Below are 20745 nucleotides of genomic sequence, written 5' to 3' on the forward strand. Positions count from 1 at the left end.
GATTTTGCCCAACCGTAGGCAAATATAAGTATTCTGAGCACCTTTAAGGTAGGCTAGGCTAAGCTTTGATGTTTGGTAGGTTAAATGCACTTTTGACTTAATGATCTTTTCAACTTAAAATGAGTTTATTGGGATGCAACCTCATTACGAGGAAGATCTGTATTAGTAATGTTGTGATTAGGTATGTTAGTTTGTGTGTGTTTCAAATTCAATCTCATCGTTTCCTGTATTCTCTTTTCACTCGGCATAAAACTCCACATCCAGGATGCACTTGTTTTTATAAAATTTGGAGACAAGGCTATTGCCAGTAGATGATTCCCATGAGGAAAGAGAAACTTCTTTTGCTGATTGACTAGTCACCAAATACTGTTTATTTAGCAGTTGTTTAATTGTTCACATAAGTTGGAGACATTTGGCTCCGTTTAAAAACAGGAGAGCCAAGGTGCTCTTTAATGAACGGAAGCAGTTATATATGAGTACTCTCAAAGGCTCTACAGTGATTCCATACAGGGTTTCCCGGGGGGGGATCTGCCTGAGGGTTTAGTGTTGGCACACTGCACTCAAACTCAAGCCTGGCTAAGACTCTATGTTTTTAAATATTCAGTTGAATCCTAAATGGTCTTCATTCTTCCTTTTAGGGATTTATATTGCTTCAGAGATACAGACTTGCACTTTGTCAGTTCTCGCATGAAGGCGATATGGATATGACGGGTAGAAGATTGGGAGTATGGGTGGCAGATGTTAGGAGGTAAACTCTGTGGCTGAAAAACAGGCAGATAACTTTGCCATATGGTATTTTAACCTGTGATATTGGCATTCTTCCTGTGGGCCTTCATCCTGCCAAGCTAACCAGGCACTGAAGCTGAGGGGCAGAAATAGCTGGGCTTTACCAGAAAGAGGTAGCAGTTGACATGTGGCCAGTCTGTTTGATCTAGAGGATGCCCCCACCAAAGCAGAAATAAGTACATGGTGAAAGCCTGATCAGATGGTTCAAAGGGGGGCTTGGGGGCTATGGTTTAGAACATTGATCTTTAGAAGGCTTGAACTTTGCCTTAGCAATGCATACCATTGAAAACCTCTTTGTATTTAATGAGCACAACCTAGAGTCATAGTGAATAAGGATTCTGTCGTCAAGGCCAAGCATATGGGAACCATGTTTATAGTTAGAATTTACTGGAAATAGATAATACGAATTTCTCTAAGCACAATGGAAGTTTAGCTGGTATGCATGGCACAACAGTACTGGTGGATAAAATACTGAAATACTTGTATTCTGATTCTAAACTGCTGCTACCCGGTCCTTCCTGGGACTCCCTCAAATAGCCCCATGCTCCTTCAGACCAAAGTGGGCAAAGAAATCAGCTTTCCTAGCACAACTCAACTTACTTGCCTGTCACCCAGCCTGTCCTTCCTCCAATTTGCCTTGCCCATCACTGTCTCTCTCTCCCTAGTCAAACAGGCCTGAACATCTGGAGTTGGTGGTGGTCCCGCAGCAAGAGATCATGGGTCACCCACAGCTGGCCAGGATTCCCCTCAAGATACCCCCTTATGGCTACTAGTAGAAGCCGTAGCCTGTATAGTGTATTTCACTTGTTGTTAAATATTCAGGCATCACCCCTGACTGTAAGAGCTGCTTAAGTATCGACGTGGCATGGCTTCACAACCTTATAACATGATTTTCTTCCCTTTTCTTCAAAATCCTTAATCAGAAAGAGAAAGAAACAGACAGAGATGCATAATTAGGTGTCATACCTTGTTTGTTTCTTGGTTACATGTGATTGAGATTGTTCCAAAATATAGAAGTAGAGAAACCGGTTTTAGGAGATATGAGACCTGAATTGAAATAATAGCATTACAGCTCTGTGACCTTGAAGAAGGTACTTAGCCTCTGTGGTCTTCAATCTCCTCATCTATATACCAGCAATTATAATATCTAACTCATAATGTTCTTGTAAGGATTTAATAAGATAATGGACATTATGTGCTTACCTCTGTGCTTACAGAGCCTGGAACACAGGAAGTACTCAGTAAACAGCGGTTATCCTATTAATATAAGGCTACTTTTACAGAACGCAGTAAAAAAGTTTGTTTTCATTAAAAGTGAATCCTAAAATCATTTTCTGAATTAGCACCATTTTAAATGGCATAAATATTAAATTTTGAAGATTATATTTCATCAATAGTATTTCACTTTTGGTCTGAAATACACAATGTATACACTCTACCAATGATTCAACACTGTTTAAGAATGTCTATATCATCCTGTGGCTTTTAAACTGGACTATTTAACATTCTGTCTTCCTCTCAAGTATAAATTGGCCTATGTAAAAATCACCATGTCTTTGCAACATGGTTCTAGTGCAACTAGAACGATTAACTACATGTGCTCTAACCAGTCCCTCTCACTGTAAAACCAGTTGTATGCTAACCAGGTCCCTCAAACAATTGTTTGTTTTCACACACAGCGAAGAATTTCTTTTCAAAATGTGATGGAGTTACTCAAGGCATATATTTATTCCTCTTCTCTCTTCTCCATTTTTTCTCTTAATCCATTCTTTCTAAGCAAGTATCAGGGTTTTTTTTTTTTTTTTCCCAAATGGAATAATGAACGAATAACTCCTATCAAATAACTTTTATTTTAATAAACTTACCGGTGGAATCAGGAAAGATCTTGCTACTTGTTCACATATATCACAGTCATTCTAGGTTGTTTGATCAAGGGTCATGGAGCAAACTTCTCTTTAAATGAGAAAGATAGTATTTAAGTCAGTATGTATAATTAATGTTGTCTTGAGGGAGCCCTGTAAAATAAAAAAAGCTTGTTCTCCAGTTTTTGTGGAGCTGTCTTCGTGTTATTCAAATTATAGTGAAGAGTTAATTGGATGAAAAATGATGCTTGCCATCAAAAAGATCCTCAAAATAGTTCTTAATCTGAAAGATGAAAGTACAGAGACATTGTATTTACTAGTTTTCCCTTCTTATATATCTACTCATCAAATATCAGCTTTGTTACTTACTGTTTTGGAGGGGAAATTAAATAATGTCTTTTGAGGGTCTTGGTAATGATTTATAGTTTTAGACTTCCTTTGACTGTTAGCATTTGGGCAACATACCACCGAAATCTTTTCTTCCATTATCACCTGACATTAACCTGCCTTTGGTTTTTAGGCTTTAACTGGGGACCTGCATCTAACCTTTCATTATCTTAGCCTGTAGAGGAAGAGTGTCTTCCTTTACAAATTTCTAAGAAAAAGCAAACAAGCAATCTCTCTTAAGAATGACAATGGAGATGCCTCTGTGTGCATAGATTTTGGCTCAGAAGCAATCGCTAACACATGTGTGGAATGAAAGATTGAAGGGCTCTCAGCTGTCGGTCCTGACATGTGGGTGAGCCGGTTGGCTGCCCCGCTTATTATCCCTTTATTATAGTAAGACTCGCTTTCCTCTGGAGGATGTGTGGAACTATCTGATTTTGGCATTTTTTTGTTTGTTTAGTTTTGGTTTTTGGTAAGCATCAGTCTTTTAACATGCTTTCTACCAGGGAGTCATACATGCTTCAGGCTGTGTAGACTTTCCACACTGCCCTGAAATTCAGAACTGCAATCAGGAGCTGTCACCTGGCTACAATAGGTAAAGTAATCCCAGAGAACAGGAAGAAAAAAGCATTGGCCTTAAAGGTGAAACACTAATCTTCTATATTTCAGAAAAAAAATACTCCCAAATGGAACATTTCATCTTCTGCTTCCTTAATTATCTTCAGACTGGGTAAATCTTTTATTCACAGAAATTTTAAGGTATGACTGGAACGTGTTTTACTTCTTGAGGACTCAGTAGAATATCCGTAAATTGTTGATAGAAAGGAATCTTCTTTCTGGTTCGTTGATTAAATACATATTCATTCATTTAAAAAGTGTTGAGAGCCAACTACAAATCAATACAGTTGCTACCAAAAAATGTGATGTATCAATCAATGAACTGTCCCTTTCTCTCAAACAAAAGTACCTTTGTCATTTTAACAGAGGGCCTACAATTCTAATCTTTGGAATTAATCTATCGATATTGTTTCTGTAAGAACCTTGTTTAAATGTAAAGTTGCCTAGCAGAGAGCAGGGCTCTAAGAGATTAAAAAAGCATATACATCTGTTTTAACTGAGTTGTAGGGAAGGGAAAACAAATTTCTAGACCTTTTGACAAAGAGAGAATGGGGTGATCCAGAAATGAAAGAACATGTGAAGAATAGATACATGGGAAGGAATAAAGGAGCATTTAAAATACCTAAATGACAATAATTTTTTTAATCCCCCAAGCTGAGTTTCCTCCATTAGCACTGGGTTTAATAAATGGCAATGCTGCAATGACACTCACTCATAAAACAGTGATTTCATTTATTTTATCTATTTGCCTTTAAGTGGAAAGTCATAAAGCAAGACAGTGTGTTGGCTTGATAAAGTTCCTATTTCTAAAGCTGTAATGAATGACAACAATGCTTTGGTTATGTCCATACAATATTTTTAATTTGCCAATTTTGACTGTATTCTGAATGTGCACAGTTATAGTGCAGGAGAATGTTATGACTTAACCTATATTTGTTGGATTCAGATGTAGACAGTCAAACTGATAAAAATTATTTGATATATTCTAAAGTTAGCAATACACACACACAGAGAGAGAAATGTAGAGCTCTCTATTTTAACATAATAGTACTTCCAGATATGATTCAGAAAGTTTTTAGTAAGAGTCTTAACTAACCACCCATTTATTCATACTCATAACAGCAGACAAAATGGCATCTTTAGTTGTAGCAGAACTGCTTTAATATCGCAGTCTTCCTTAGGTGACCAGGCATGCTTTTCATATATTAACTGCATAAAGCGCTGTATGTTAGATGTAAGGAATTATCCTATACTGAGATTTCTGAAGACTAAGGACTAAAGAAAAAGGATTTTTAAACCTTAGAACAAGTTAGCAAAGCAGTAAAATCTCCTCCCCCAGGGCCTTTAAAAATAGGACAGATGTCAGAGATAGCTTAGGGGTAGTACAGCTGGACAAAATCAATCACCTTTACATCTCTTCCAGTTCTTGAATCTTCACAGCATCCATTTGAAATATGTAAACAAGTCATTACTGGAACCTATTTTACAAAGTAATTGTTTAATTTGAGTGAGTTACTGTTAGAGAGAGTGCACATGTGTCTTTTGAGGTTCTTCTATTTCTGTATCCTCGATTTTAATCATATAGATTGCTTTAACAAATTATATCAATGAATAGTATTTTATTTAGAAGTTGAAACTCATAAATCCAATTTTAATTTTCTTTAAAAATACTATAAATAGTATTTCTTTGAATACTAAGTATTAGAATACTAGTATTCTTTGAATATATAAATTTCTTTTCATTCTTTCCACTTAAATTAAAATATCAGTCTGTCAGGTGAAGTAGCTCATATGCAAAAGAAAACTATCCCTGAAAACAAGAATAGTATCTTATGAAATGAACATAGTTCTAGGAAAGTTGTATTACAACTGTAAAGGCATTATGCAATCCGATATTATGTTTAATATTAAACAGATACAGGCTATTAATTATATTTACATTGTGTACCAATTTTCCCAAACAACATGGAGTAAATAACGTGGTTTACATGCTTTACAGTCTTCACAAGCATCCCATATTGCTGTTAGCTATTTTGATTTCTCAGCTGTGAGAATTATAATAAATGTTATAATGTACTATTTCCATACACTTAATTGCATAAGAGTTATCTTTTCTCCTTGAAAGGTGATTGTCTATAATATTTCCAGGAAAATGGATCTAATTGTATATAAAAGCATTCTTTAAAAAAATTCTTTTTCTTTTTAATAGAGATAGAAAAGATAGGAAAGTTTTTTGCAGTCATGTTAATGGTGCTCCACAAATTTTTTTTTTTTATTTTTTTATTTTTTTATTTTTTTATTTTTCGGTATGCGGGCCTCTCACTGCTGTGGCCTCTCCCGTTGCGGAGCACAGGCTCCGGACACGCAGGCTCAGCGGCCATGGCTCACGGGCCGAGCCGCTCCGCGGCATTTGGGATCTCCCCGGACCGGGGCACGAACCCGCGTTCCCCGCATCGGCAGGCGGACTCTCAACCACTGTGCCACCAGGGAAGCCCCACAAATCTTAATATGTTGCTTAGTTATAAAGAAACTAAAATGTTTTTAAAATGATTCTAGGAAAGTTAATTTTTTAAAGATTTTAAAAAATTTGTTCCCAGTTTTATTGAGATATAATTGATGTCCAGCACTGTATAAGTTTAAGGTGTACAGCATAATGATTTGATTTACATACATCATGAAATGAGTATCACAGTGTATGAGGGTTCTCTCTTTTCCATATCCTTACCAACACTTGCTATTAGTTGTCATTTTGACTCTGGTCATTCTGACACGTGTGAGGTGGCATCTTATTTTGGTTTTGATTTGAATTTCCCCGATGATTGGTGAAGTTGAGCATCTTTTCATGTGCCTGTTGGCCATCAGTATGCCCTCCTTGGAAAAAATGTCTATTCAGAACCTCTGCCCGTTTCCAACCAGGTTTTTTTTCCTGCAATTGAGTTGCATGCATGCATTGTATATTTTGGATATTAACTCCTTATTGGAGATACCTTTTGCAAATATCTTCTCGCATTCAGTAGATGTCCTATTTGTTTTGTTGATAGTTTCCTTCACTGTGTAAAAGGTTTTAGGTTGATGTAGTCCATTTGTTTATTTTTTGGGTTTTTTTGCCCTTGCCTGAGGAGACATATTCCAAAAGATATTGCTAAGGCTGATGTGAAAGAGCTTAGGTTTTCTTTAAGAAGCTTTATGGTTTCAGATCTTAGATTTAAGTCTTTGATTTATTTTGAAGTTATTTGTGTGCAAGGTGTGAGAGAGTAGTCCAGTTTGATTCTTCTGCATGTAGTTGCCCAGTTTTCCCAGCACTATTTATCATAAAGGCTGTCTTTACCCCATTATATATTTTTGCTTCCTTTGTCATATATTGATTGCTCACATAGGTGTGTGTCCATTTCTGGGCTCTCTACTTTGTTCCACTGATCTATATCTGTTTTTGTGCCAGTACCATACTGTTTTGATTACTGTAGCTTTTTAGTATAGTTTGAAAGTGCTAATATTTAAAGCAGTTGTCACAAATTCTTAGAAATGATAGGATCTTCAATTTAAGAAATAGAAAATCTCCATAGGATTCAGTATTCAAAAGACAAATATTGTAAGAGAGCGTATAATCCTTATATTCCTCAGTGTTTTTTTTCCAATCAGTACTATACTTTACTAGAACTTGAGTCTCAAACAATTCTTCAAATTATGATCAAATCTCAACATTCTAGGTGGATAGACAGGTATAATCAAACAAAATCCCAAACTGAATAATTTTAATTTTTTGAATTTTGAAGGTATTTCATGCTTTCTTTCTGATAACTTTAGGTACCAAATTTTTTACTTGATTTTATGTCAATTAGTAATCAATGTTTTTTATTCCTACATTCTGCTTTATATTTTAAAGTGGCAGGAAATATATATATATATATATATATATATTTTGCATAAAGACCTTGTGCCTTAAGAAATATACATGAAACTGCATATATTATACAGTTCATAAATTATAGAGATATTTGTACTGTTAAAAACATTAAAATTTGAAATAAATATCTCTGTGGGTTCGTAGAACAAATTGGGATCAATGACACCTACAAATAAACCAAAAGAAACCCCCAAAGAGCAACAAAAACAAAACAACAAATAAAAAATTTGTATGCTTCCCAAACTATGATTTCATTTGATCCTTATGACAATCATGTGATGTTAAGTACTTTACTCAAGTTTAGACAGCTAATACATGGCAGATAAAAACTCTGATTCAAGGTTTTGATCTCTAAGCCTCAGAACGCTTCTACTATTACCTGTTATTTTTCACAAAGAAAACTTGATGAAGAGGCCAGAGCTTGAAGGTGAAAAAGAGCTTGCTGGGTGAAAAAGAAAGAGAAGGTTTACTTTTCAGATGATGATATTGCATACCAAAAAATCCACAGGTGGGAAAAAATGTGTGTTTTAGGGGGGTGAATGATAACAATGAATAAAGTAGAGTATTAAGTACTGAAAATACTTGTATACAATACCAATTGCAATTAATTGTAAATAATGCTAATAAGTTTCAACTAGACAATGATATCAGGCCAAGGAGTTTTGATTTCTTGTGGCCAGCAACTGAGAACAGTTATAATTTTGAGACTGGTCATTGGGTGAAAGCTGTATTTGTAAAACCAATTCTGAGAATTCATTGATGATAAAAAAAAAGGTAACTTCCAGCATATCAAAGAATGTTCAATTGCTACAACTTCGTTCACCAACTGTGTATTGAACACTGTTTATTCTGTGTCAGGCAGTATACTAAATCTTTGTTTCCCAGTCAGAGAGAGAGGAAAGTTTATAAAAGAGCATGTGTGAAATGCACCTAAGTGTGTTCATGGAATAGTATAAATAACAACAGCAATAATGTGACAAGAGTTTAAGAAGCATGAAAATAATGGTGGAAATTGTGTCTAAGAGAAAGGAATTCTGACCAGCTTTTGAAGGACCTTGTATGCCTTTGGCTTCACTGTTAGTGGTACCACTAAGACCTTGGGGAAAAGCTCAGCGGAGTTGGAAGTGCAGTGGCTGGAGTAAGAAGGGAATGGGAATACAGCAGGTGCAGTCTACATTTTGAAGAAGTTTAACAGTTAAGAAAAGTAGGAAAGAAGGGATACTACGTCAAGAAGTGTTCAATCAGAAAAAGTGACTTTGTTCTTGAGTGTAGGTTTAAAAAAATTGAATGAGATTTCAGGGAGGAGTCAGACCTATTGGAAAGATAGACATGGGAAATACAACCAAGCAGCAAATCTTGATGGGACAAAACCCCCAAAGTGGGATGTGACAGAGTGTAGGGTGAGGAGGTTAACTTCGGTGGGGGAGGATTGATACTGGTTCTGCTAAGATATGATGATGTTATGACAAGTTCAGATATTTGACTATATCTGCCATTACAAAAGAAAAATCTCCACTCCTTCACACGATGCACTATCTCGATTATCTTTAGTCAGAAAGGACATTTGATGAGATTTATGTCTTCCACTATCACTTTAACTGAACAGAGTTATGTTTAAAAATAATTTGAACATTCAAGAACATACAGATGAATCGTGCTATCCTTGCATTATCCTGGAAGGCTTATTTGTAAAATGAGGTTCATTAAAAAATGGAAGATATTTCAGTTAATTGGGTAAGGCTTATAGAAAATCTAAAAACATGGATACTATTCTCCTGTGTTTATATATTTTAAGTCCTCCTCATGATAGAGTTCTTCTTTCTTGTAATTAATTACTATATTTTAAATTCTGCTACCTTGCTCAGGTCACCTAAAATTAGATTTGAGGGACTGGAAATGTTTTCTAAATGTGCATTACTGACAACTGAAGTGATATTCTCACCAGGACTAACATACTTGTTAAAATTTTAAGTCTTTGTACTATTTTAAAATTTCTCATGTGCTAATCTGTTATCACAGTGCCTCTCTCAGGTCCCTCCAAGTCCTCATGATTTAGCAACTAAAGGGATAATTCTGGGTATATCAGAGAGCCTCCAAAGTTGCTTGCTATGTCCAAATAATGATTGCTGGTTGTGAAATGCTCTGAATGCCTGAAAGTCTTCAAGAGGTGAATCATTTAATGCAACATTGACATATTCTGAGGAATTCATGCAGCCTCCATTATCCTGTGCCTCTTCTTGTCACATGTAAATAGGTAGAAGTAGTGATCAGGGTGAGTTTTCTCTCTGTTACCAGGGTGGACTAAAGGAGCCTCATGGGTTATACACACCATTACTTCAGAAATGTTCATTGGGAATCAAGGATGGATTATTGCCCAAAGAAATAGTACACTGTTTACCCATATTGCCTGGTTTCAGTTGAGAATTTGAATTGAGGTAAGCATTGCCATTTCTTAGACTGCCCCATCTCTATCTCCATTTTCAAGAAAGACAACAACATTTTGGTTTTAGCAGTTTTCCAACTGAAGTATATCAGCATTGGTCAAAGAGGTTAAAGGTATTGATTCCCTCAATTTTGAGGTTAATTCCCAAGGCCTGGGGCAACCGCTACACTTATTCTACAGATAATTTCTGCTATTTACTTCAGTGTAACTTTCAAATTTTCATTGTCTTAATATGTTTTGGTATGAAAATTTGGGAAGAACTGGTTAAGGTACAATCCATTAAGCCATCACCCAGCTGTCTTACCACTTACCCAGCAGTGAGGGAAACCAAGACAAGAGTATATCAAGGGGAGTAGGGGGAAACAATAGTAGCTAGTCTGTGAAGAAACCAATTGACTCTTTCATTCTTCTAAACAAATTTCTCTTTTGTCCCTACATGTTACCAGTAGAAAGAATCTAATGGTTCTGTATATTGCCTCTGAGAAACCCAAACATTTTTTCCTGTTTTCTCAAAATTTATAAGTAGCTGAGCCTTTTTCCTTAACACCAGATGTACATTTTCACTCCTTCTGTCATGTTCATCATTTACCTGACAGTCTTAAAAATGAAAACTCATACTTGTATTTGAGCCAACACAAGTATCACTTTTTAAAAAAAAATCTTGCTTTTTTAGAACTACTGATGCATTTTTGGTTTCTAACTAAAAATTTTTATAATCTCCTGGGTTTATGAATTTTTTTGACAAAATGAATACCCTTGTATAGCAGTAATTCTATAAATATACATGAAAAGATACAAGGAAACCTATATTAGTGGTAACACTTCAGCTAGTAAAGCTACATTATAAAAATTTGTTGACATCCCCAAACAAATGGTTGAACAAATACTTAATTTTGCACATCCTAGAAGATGTTAGATTGGCCTTTTCATTATTCTTATAATTTTGCCTCAACTAAGTAGAATAAAACATATATTTTTTGAGGTTGTTTTTTTCTTTAGGGGCTTGCAACAGAAAAGAACGTTATAAGATGTAACTCACCTTCTCAAAACATTCTTAACTATGATAACAGCAATCACTTATTTAGCACTTGCCAAGAAAAATGCTAAGAGTTTTTGATTTAATTCTTATAACAACCTGGTAAAACACAGAGAAAGTAGAAAACTTACCCAAGTTACTCAGTTTATAATTGATGGGACCGGAAACTGGACTCAAGAATCTGGTTCCAGATTTTCCACTAGAAGAATCTCCACTGCGCTGCATTTATTTACATGACTAACACATGTTGAATTCTACTCTGAGCCTACATCTCTCAGAGCTTTGCCATGAATAACTTTTGACCCTCACAACAACCCAACTGGTAGACCCAATTGATATTTCCATTTACAGCTGAGAAAACTAATGCTAAATTGATTAAATTAACGTCCCATAGGTATTGACAAAACTGTGATTATCCTAAGTGTGTCTTGACTGAAAAATCTGGGCAATTGCAATAATCAGTGTCAGATTAATACATGACTGTAGCCTTATTATGTGACTGTACTTTGGATTTGGGAGAGGTGGGCAAGATTACAGATCATTATGAGAGAAATTGGAGAGTACCTATAAAACAAGTATAAATAGGAATTTTAGATGTTTGATAAAGACTTGGAATTGGTGAACTTCAAGAAAAGTCTTGGTGTTCCAAGTTAAATGTATCTTTAAAAACACAAGGGGTAATTATAAAAAGTGCAATTATCACCACTAGGTAAACTAAATGAGTCCTCCCTGTTCATCATCACCTCCCCACTCTTTAGCCAATTCTGTTGCATAAGACTTGCTCAGTAAAGACTTTTTTTTAAACAAGCGAATCCACATATAAATAAGTATAAAACTAGCTGTTCTTCATATTCCTAAAGAACAGATTAAAAATATAAAATACCTTTAAGGCGGACACAACTTCATTTAAATTCCACTAAAACCTTTTGGTTCATGTTACCTGATACAATTCTAAAAAGAGTCATGGTGGCCCTGAACCAAGATGGTGGAGTAGAAGGATGTGCTCTCACTCCCTCTTACGAGAACACCAGAATCACAACTAACTGCTGAACAATCATCGACAGGAAGAAACTGGAACTCATCAAAAAAGATACCCCACATCCAAACACAAAGGAGAAGCCACAATGAGATGGTAGGAGGGGCACAATCACAATAAAATCAAATCACATAACTGCTGGGTGGGTGACTCACAAACTGGAGAACAATTATACCACAGAAGTCCACCCACTGGAGTGAAGGTTCGGAGCCCCATGTCAGGCTTCCGAACCTGGGGGTCTGGCAACGGGGAGGAATTCCTAGAGAATCAGACTTTGAAGGCTAGTGGGATTTGATAGCAGGACTTCGACAGGACTGGGGGAAACAGAGACTCCACTCTTGGAGGGCATACAAAAAGTAGTGTGTCTGTCGGGACCAAGGGAAAGGAGCAGTGACCCCATAGGAGACTGAACCAGACCTACCTGCTAGTGTTGGAGGGTCTCCTACAGAGGCAGGGGGTGCCTGTGTCTCACCATGAGGACAAGGACTGGCAGCAGAAGTTCTGGGAAGTACTCCATGGCATGAGCCCTCCCAGACTCTGCAATTAGCCCCACCAAAGAGCCTGCATAGGCTTCAGTGTTGGGTCGCCTCAGGCCAAACAACCTACAGAGAGGGAACTCAGCCCCACCCATCAGCAGTCAAGCTGATTAAAGTTTTACTGACCTCGGCCTACCACAACAACACACAGCTCTACCGCCCACCAGTCCCTCCCATCAGGAAACTTGCACAAGCCTCTTAGATAGCCTTATCCACCAGAGGGCAGACAGCAGAAGCAGGAAGAACTACAGTCCTGCAGCCTGTGGGTAAAAAACGACATTCACAAAAAGATAGACAAGATGAAAAAGCAGAGGGCTATGTACCAGATGAAGGAACAAGATAAAACCCCAGAAAAACAACTAAATGAAGTGGAGATAGGCAACCTTCCAGAAGAAGAATTCAGAATAATGATGGTGAAGATGATCCAGGATTCGGAAAAAGAATGGAGGCAAAGATCAAGAAGATGCAAGAAATGTTTAACAAAGACCTAGAAGAATTAAAGAACAAACAGAGATGAACAATACAATAACTGAAAAGAAAACTACACTAGAAGGAATCAATACCAGAATAACTGAGGCAGAAGAACGAATAAGTGATCTGCGATACAGAATGGTGGAATTCACTGCTGCGGAACAGAATAAACAAAAAAGAATGAAAAGAAATGAAGACAGCCTAAGAGACCTCTGGGACAACATTAAATGCAACAACATTCGCATTATAGGGGTCCCAGAAGGAGAAGAGAGAGAGAAAGGACCCGAGAAAATATTTGAAGAGATTATAGTCGAAAACATCCCTGACATGGGAAAGGAAATAGCCACCGAAGTCCAGGAAGCACAGAGAGTCCAATACAGGATAAACCCAAGGAGAAACACGCCAAGACACATAGTAATCAATTTGGCAAAACTTAAACACAAAGAAAAATTATTGAAAGCAGGGGAAAAATGACAAATAACACACAAGGGAACTCCCATAAGGTTAACAGCTGATTTCTCAGCAGAAACGCTACAAGCCAGAAGGGAGAGGCTTGATATACTTAAAGTGACGAAAGGGAAGAACATACAACCAAGATTACTCTACCCAGCAAGGATCTCATTCAGATTCGATGGAGAAATCAAAAGCTTTACAGACAAGCAAAAGCTAGGAGAATTCAGCACCACCAAACCAGCTCTACAATGAATGCTAAAGAAACTTCTCTAAGTGGGAAACACGAGAAGAAAAGGACCTACCAAAACAAAGCCAAAACAATTAAGAAAATGGTAATAGGAACATACATATCAATAATTACCTTAAATGTAAATGGATTAAATGCTCCAACCAAAAGACACAGGTTTGCTAAATGGATACAAAAACAAGACCAATATATATGCTGTCTACAAGAGACCCACCTCAGACCTAGGAACACATTCAGACTGAAAGTGAGGGGATGGGAAAAGATATTCCGTGCAAGTGGAAATCAAAAGAGAGCTGGAGTAGCACTACTCATATCAGATAAAATAGACTTTAAGATAAAGAATGTTACAAGAGACAAGGAAGGACACTACATAATGATCAAGGGATCAATCCAAGAAGAAGATATAACAATTATAAATATATATGCACCCAACATAGGAGCACCTCAATGCATAAGGTAACTGCTAACAGCTATAAAAGAGGAAATCAACAGTAACACAGTAATAGTGGAGGACTTTAACACCTCACTTACACCAATGGACAGATCATCCAAAGTGAAAAGAAATAAGGAAACAGAAGCTTTAAATGACACAGTAGACCAGATAGATGTAATTGATATTTATAGGACATTCCATCCAAAAACAGCAGATTACACTTTCTTCTCAAGTGTGCATGGAACATTCTCCAGGATAGATCACATCTTGGGTCACAAATCAAGCTTCAGTAAATTGGTCATATCAAGCATCTTTTCTGACCACAATGCTATGAGATTAGAAATGACTTACAGGGAAAAAATGTAAAAAATGCAAACACATGGAGGCTAAACAGTATGTTACTAAATAACCAAGAGATCACTGAAGAAGTCAAAGAGGAAATCAAAAAATACCTAGAGACAAATGACAATGAAAACACAATGATCCAAAACCTGTGGGATGCAGCAACAGGAGTTCTAAGAGGGAAGTTTATAGCTCTACAAGCCTTCCTCAGGAAACGAGAAGTCTCAACTAAACAATCTAACTTACACCTAAAGGAACCAGAGAAAGAAGAACAAACAAAACCCAAAGTTAGCAGAAGGAAAGAAATCATAAAGATCAGAGCAGAAATAAATGAAATAGAAACAAAGAAAAGCATAGCGAAGAACAATAAAACTAAAAGCTGGTTCTTTGAGAAGATAAACAAAATTGATAAACCATTAGCCAGACTGATGAAGTCAAAGAGGGAAAGGGCTCAAATCAATAATATTAGAAATGAAAAAGGAGAAGTTACAACAGACATGGCAGAAATACAAAGCATCCTAAGAGACTCTATGCCAATAAAATGGACAACCTGGAAGAAATGGACAAATTCTTAGAAATGTATAAGCTTCCAAGACTGAACCAGGAAGAAAGAGAAAATATGAACAGACCAATCACAAGTAATGAAATTGAAACTCTGATTAAATATCTTCCAACAAACAAAAGTCCAGGACCAGATGGCTTCACAGGTGAATTCTATCAAACCTTTAGAGAAAAGCTAACACCCATCCTTTTCAAACTCTTCCAAAAAATTGCAGAGGGAGGAACACTCCCAAACTCATTCTATGAGGCCACCATCACCCTGATACCAAAACCAGACAAAGATAGTACAAAAAAAGAAAATTACAGACCAATATCTCTGATGAATATGGATGCAAAAATCCTCAACAAAATACTAGCAAACAGAATCCAACAACACATTAAAAGGATCAGACACTATGATCAAGTGGGATTTATCCCAGTGATGCAAGGATTCTTCAATATATGCAAATCAATCAATGTGATACACCATATTAACAAATTGAAGAATAAAAACCATATGGTTATCCCAATAGATGCAGAAAAAGCTTTTGACAAAATTCAACACCCATTTATGATAAAAACTCTCCAGAAAGTGGGCATAGAGGGAACCTACCTCGACATAATAAAGGCCATATACGACAGACCCACAGCAAACATCATCTCAATGGTGAAAAACTGAAAGCATTTCCTCTAAGATCAGGAACAAGACAAGAATGTCCACTTACAACACTATTATTCAACATAGTTTTGGAAGTCCTAGCCATGATAGTCAGAGAAGAAAAAGAAATAAAAGTAATACACATTGGAAAACAAGAAGTAAAACTGTCACTGTTTGCAGATGACATGATTACTATACATAGAGAATTGTAAAGATGCCACCAGAAAATTAGTAGAGCTAATCAATGAATTTGGTAAAGTTGCAGAGTACAAAATTAATGCACAGAAATCTTTTGCATTCCTATATACTAATGATGAAAATTCTGAAAGAGAAATTAAGGAAACACTCCCATTTACCATTGCAACAAAAAGGATAAAATACCTAGGAATAAACCTACCGAGGGAGACAAAAGACCTGTATGCAGAAAATTGTAAGACACTGATGAAAGAAATTAAAGATGATACCAACAGATGGAGAGATATACCATGTTCTTGGATTGGAAGAATCAGTATTATGAAAAGGCTATAGTACCCAAAGTAATCTACAGATTCAATGCAATCCCTATCAAATTTCCAATGGCAATTTTTACAGAACTAGAAGAAAATATCTTAAAAATTGTATGGAGACACAAAAGACCCCGGACACCCAAAGCAGTCTTGAGGGAAAATAGCGGAGCTGGAGGAATCAGACTCCCTGACTTCAGACTATACTACAGAGCTACAGTAATCAAGACAATACAGTATGGGCACAAAAACAGAAATATAGATCAGTGGAGCAGGATAGAAAGCCCAGAGATAAACCCACGCACCTATGGTTAACTAATCTATGACAGAGGAGGCAAGGATATACAATGGAGAAAAGACAGTCTCTTCAATAAGTGGTGCTGGGAAAACTGTACAGCTACATGTAAAAGAATGAAATTAGAACCCTCCCTAACACCATACAGAAAAATAAACTCAAAATGGATTAGAGGCGTGAATGTAAGCCTGGGCACTATAAAACTCTTAGAGGAAAACATAGGAAGAACACTCTTTGACATAAATCACGGCAAGATCTTTTTTGATACACCTCCTAGAGTAATGGAAACAAAAACAAAAATGAACAAATGGGACCTAATGAAACTTCAAAGATTTTGCACAACAAAAGAAACCATAAACAAGACAAAAAGACAACCCTGAGAATGGGAGAAAATATTTGCAAATGTATAAATGGACAAAGGATTAATCTCCAAAATATATAAACAGCTCGTGCAGCTCAATATTAAAAAAACAAACAACCCAATCCCAAAATGGGCAGAAGACCTAAATAGACATTTCTCCAAAGAAGACATACAGATGGCCAAGAAGCACATGAAAAGCTGCTCAACATCACTAATTATTAGAGAAATGCAAATCAAAACTACAACAAGGTTATCACCTCACAGTAGTTAGAGTGGGCATCATCAGAAAATCTACAAACAACAAATGCTGGAAAGGGTGTGGAGAAAAGGGAACCCTTTTGCACTGTTGGTGGGAATGTAAATTGTTACAGCCACTGTGGAGAACAGTATGGAGTTTCCTTAAAAAACTAAAAATAGAATTACCATATGATCCAGCAATCCCACTTCTGGGCATATAACCTGAGAAAACCATAATTCAAAAAGACACATGCACCCCAATGTTCATTGCAGCACTATTTCCAATAGCCAGGTCATGGAAGCAACCTAAATGCCCATCGCCAGATGAATGGATACAGAAGATGTGGTACATATATACAATGGAATATTACTCAGCCATAAAAAGGAACAAAATTGGTTATTTGTTGAGACATGGATGGATCTAGAGACTGTCATACAGAGTGAAGTAAGTCAGGAGGAGAAAAACAAGTATCATATATTAACACATATATGTGGAACCTAGAAAAATGTTACAGATGAACCGGTTTGCAGGGCAGAAATTCAGACACAGATGCAGAGAACAAACGTATGGACACCAGAGGGGGAAAGCGGCAGGGGGTGGTGGTGGTGGTGTGATGAATTGGGCGATTGGGATTGACATGTATACACTGATGTGTATAAAATGGATGACTAATAAGGACCTGCTGTATAAAAAAATAAATAATATAAAATTCAAAAAAAAATGTTTTCAGTGTATAGGTTTTCAAAGTATCTATGCATCAGAGCAAAAGCACAGTATCCATTCATCTAATAGTATTTTGCATTATAAGAATACAAGGGAAAAGATCTTCCCGAACCCTAGTTGATCGTCTCTAGAGGAGTGTCTGTGCAGATTATCTGGCCTCCTTATTCAGGAAGCACAAAGAACCTTTCTGTATGTATTTGCGTAGTATGGATGGATTTGTTTGTTTAAAATGGTCAGGCTGTACAATGAGTTCTAGTGCTAACCCCCAGTTCCTGTTCACTGTAGAACTGCTGATAACTCATTTGGGGTCTCTGTGCACTCAGACATAACATAGGATAATTCCAGCTGTATTTTGGTCACATTATTTAGCTTTGATATCTCAAGTTTCCAAATCTGTAAAATGGGAACAGAGATAGTACCAGTTCAGAAGGCTGTTAGGAAGATTAAATGAGTTAATACATGTAACGCACTTAGTGCCTAACACTTGATGTGTACTCATCAATTAAAAAATAAAATAAAATAAAAAGAGCCATGCCAAGAAGTTGCCATTATTCATATTTCACAGTTGCAGGACTTGAAACTTACAGGGTTTAAGCACCTTGTCCACTTATCTAAGGATAAGAAATAGAACAGTGACTCAAACCAACCCTTAGATTTTCAATCCATGGCTCTTTAAGGGTCAAAAGAATACTTGTGTTTTAAATGCATTATTTGAAAAACATACATATTATTTTATTTCCTATGCAGCCTTTAAAAATTAGGTATTTTATATTACATAGGCCAATTTTGATGTCTCTGAGAATCAGAGCTGCCCTCTGGTAGTATTGCCTGTCATTTTATTTTGTGAATTCACGCTAGTAATTTCTCGTGCTTAACAGTTTTAGTGTTAAAAAAAAAAAAAAGCTAAATCACTGTGTTCCTTTTTGCATTTTTCCAGGTCCTGAGGAGGTAGAAATCAAGTGCCCCTTGAATCACATTGCTTGCCTTGGTGCCAACAGATGTGTCCATTTATCCCAGCTCTGCAACGGCGTCCTGGACTGCTCAGATGGGTATGATGAAGGAGTTCATTGCCGTGGTGAGTCCATTTGTGGAAAAATACAACTGAAATATTGAATTTTTCATAGTTTTCATGAAAGTTCAAAGACAACCTATAACCTGTCTTTTTTTTCAACCACAACCTTATCAGTTATTGAGAAAGCATGAGTTTTATTGCCAGAGACACTCAATATGCATTTCAAAGCTGTGACTATTGTGCTTTATTGAAAAACGCTGTTAGAAAAAAAAGCAACACACATTTAGACTTTGAAGTTGGGCTCTTAAACAATTATATATTTCATAGAAAGGAGTACTTTTGAGCAAAGGACAGAAGAGAAGTCTTAGTCACAGTATTGATACCATACATATAAAACGTGTTTCTCTGAACTGTTGCTTAAACAAAGGGTATTTGAAGTAAAACCTCTGCCATCAAATATTTTAATAGAATGTATCATGGGAAATTTTCCCTTAATATTATTTCCCTGAAGTTACACTGTTAACTTTCTTGTAATTTTCATTCTTGTTAAAAACCTATGTTCTACAGTGGTCAAGAGTTTACCTATATACTAATGATAGGAGTAACTAAATCTCAAATTTATAAAAAGTTAATTGGAACTGGTATATTCCAATAGAACTGGTTGGGAAGGGGAGGTTAAAATGTTTGACAAAGAAACAGGAAAAAGTTGGTTAAGGTAAGGGCTGTGATCTGGAAACAGAATCAAGGTTTCAGTCAAGTGAATCAGTCTTCAACTTGGAAGCGGGAAAGAAACCACTGAATCAGAAGGTTCTAACTCAGATTCTAGCATGTTGAATGTAACACAAAGGATGTTTATTGGAACTGTCAAAGAGTAACACGTTCTTCGTGTCGAGGTCAGTGAGACAATAAAGAATGGAAGGAACTGTAGAAAGCTGGAGATGCATGTCTGGTGTCTGCACAGATTGACACTAAATTGCTCCCATTTTGGAAAGGTCCTAGGTCACCAAAAGTTCCAGGTTTTCAGGAGGAGCTCCACATCTTTGTGTTTAAAGTGTTCAAAGTTAGCTACTGCTTTTTAAACATTGTATGGTCAGCAATGTACAGGCCTAACGCAACTTGTCTGGAGATCTGTCAGGGCTTACTGGCTGCCAGTTTCCCACATTTGGGCTGAAATAAACTGGATTCAAAACCAGAGATGGAGACATATATTAGAAAAAGAGTAAATCTTTGTTTAGAAAGGTAATTCAAAGTGGTAAGGATGTTGAGACAGCATAGCTGGATCACTAGGTCTTTTCCAAACTCTTTCTAAAGGGATGTCCAATTACTCTGGCCCTGTAGACATATTCACATTGAGAAGTTAAAGGTCTTTCTTCTTTGGCCAAGTTTCCTTTCTTAGCCTTGAACTCTGACAGGGTCACATAAGGAGCCAGTTGATTCTTACTTTTACTTATGAACACGTGTAATAATAATTAATAAGAAATGTTATTTGTATTTAGAGGCTTTGTGACATGTACTCCTTTTTATAATTGTATAGCTTTAAAAGTGATATTAATAGAAAGTAAATTAGTGAATTACAACGTAATAGAAGTTAAAGAGTTTAATTTTCTTTACAGAAATTATATTTTCTAGAGCCTAATTCTATTTGCTTTCGTTATAATTCAGGGTTCTTATTACACTTAAAACAAAATTTCAGATAGACATGTGTGACTAAGCTTCTAAAAGAGTGAAATCATCACATTGCCAAATACTTCTCAGAGGTGATTATACAGATTTGAGTATCTTAAACATATTTCAGTGCTGTGGATCATATGAAAATGTATCTGAGTTCTCTAATAAAATTTAGAGCTGGGATTTAAAAGAT

The 20745-nt window shown here is 36.4% G+C and overlaps 1 protein-coding gene across 1 annotated transcript in view; it reads left to right on the plus strand.

Moving 5' to 3' along the window:
* LRP1B (LDL receptor related protein 1B) overlaps nt 1-20745 on the plus strand; it is a 1792829-nt gene that overhangs the window by 662947 nt on the left and 1109137 nt on the right. The window contains exon 3 of the mRNA XM_030883038.2: nt 18810-18947. Coding sequence (XP_030738898.2) covers nt 18810-18947 — 138 coding nt within the window. The remainder of the gene's footprint in view (nt 1-18809; nt 18948-20745) is intronic.

The sequence above is a fragment of the Globicephala melas genome, chromosome 7 (assembly GCF_963455315.2).
Source record: "Globicephala melas chromosome 7, mGloMel1.2, whole genome shotgun sequence".
Taxonomy (NCBI): Eukaryota; Metazoa; Chordata; class Mammalia; order Artiodactyla; family Delphinidae; genus Globicephala; species Globicephala melas.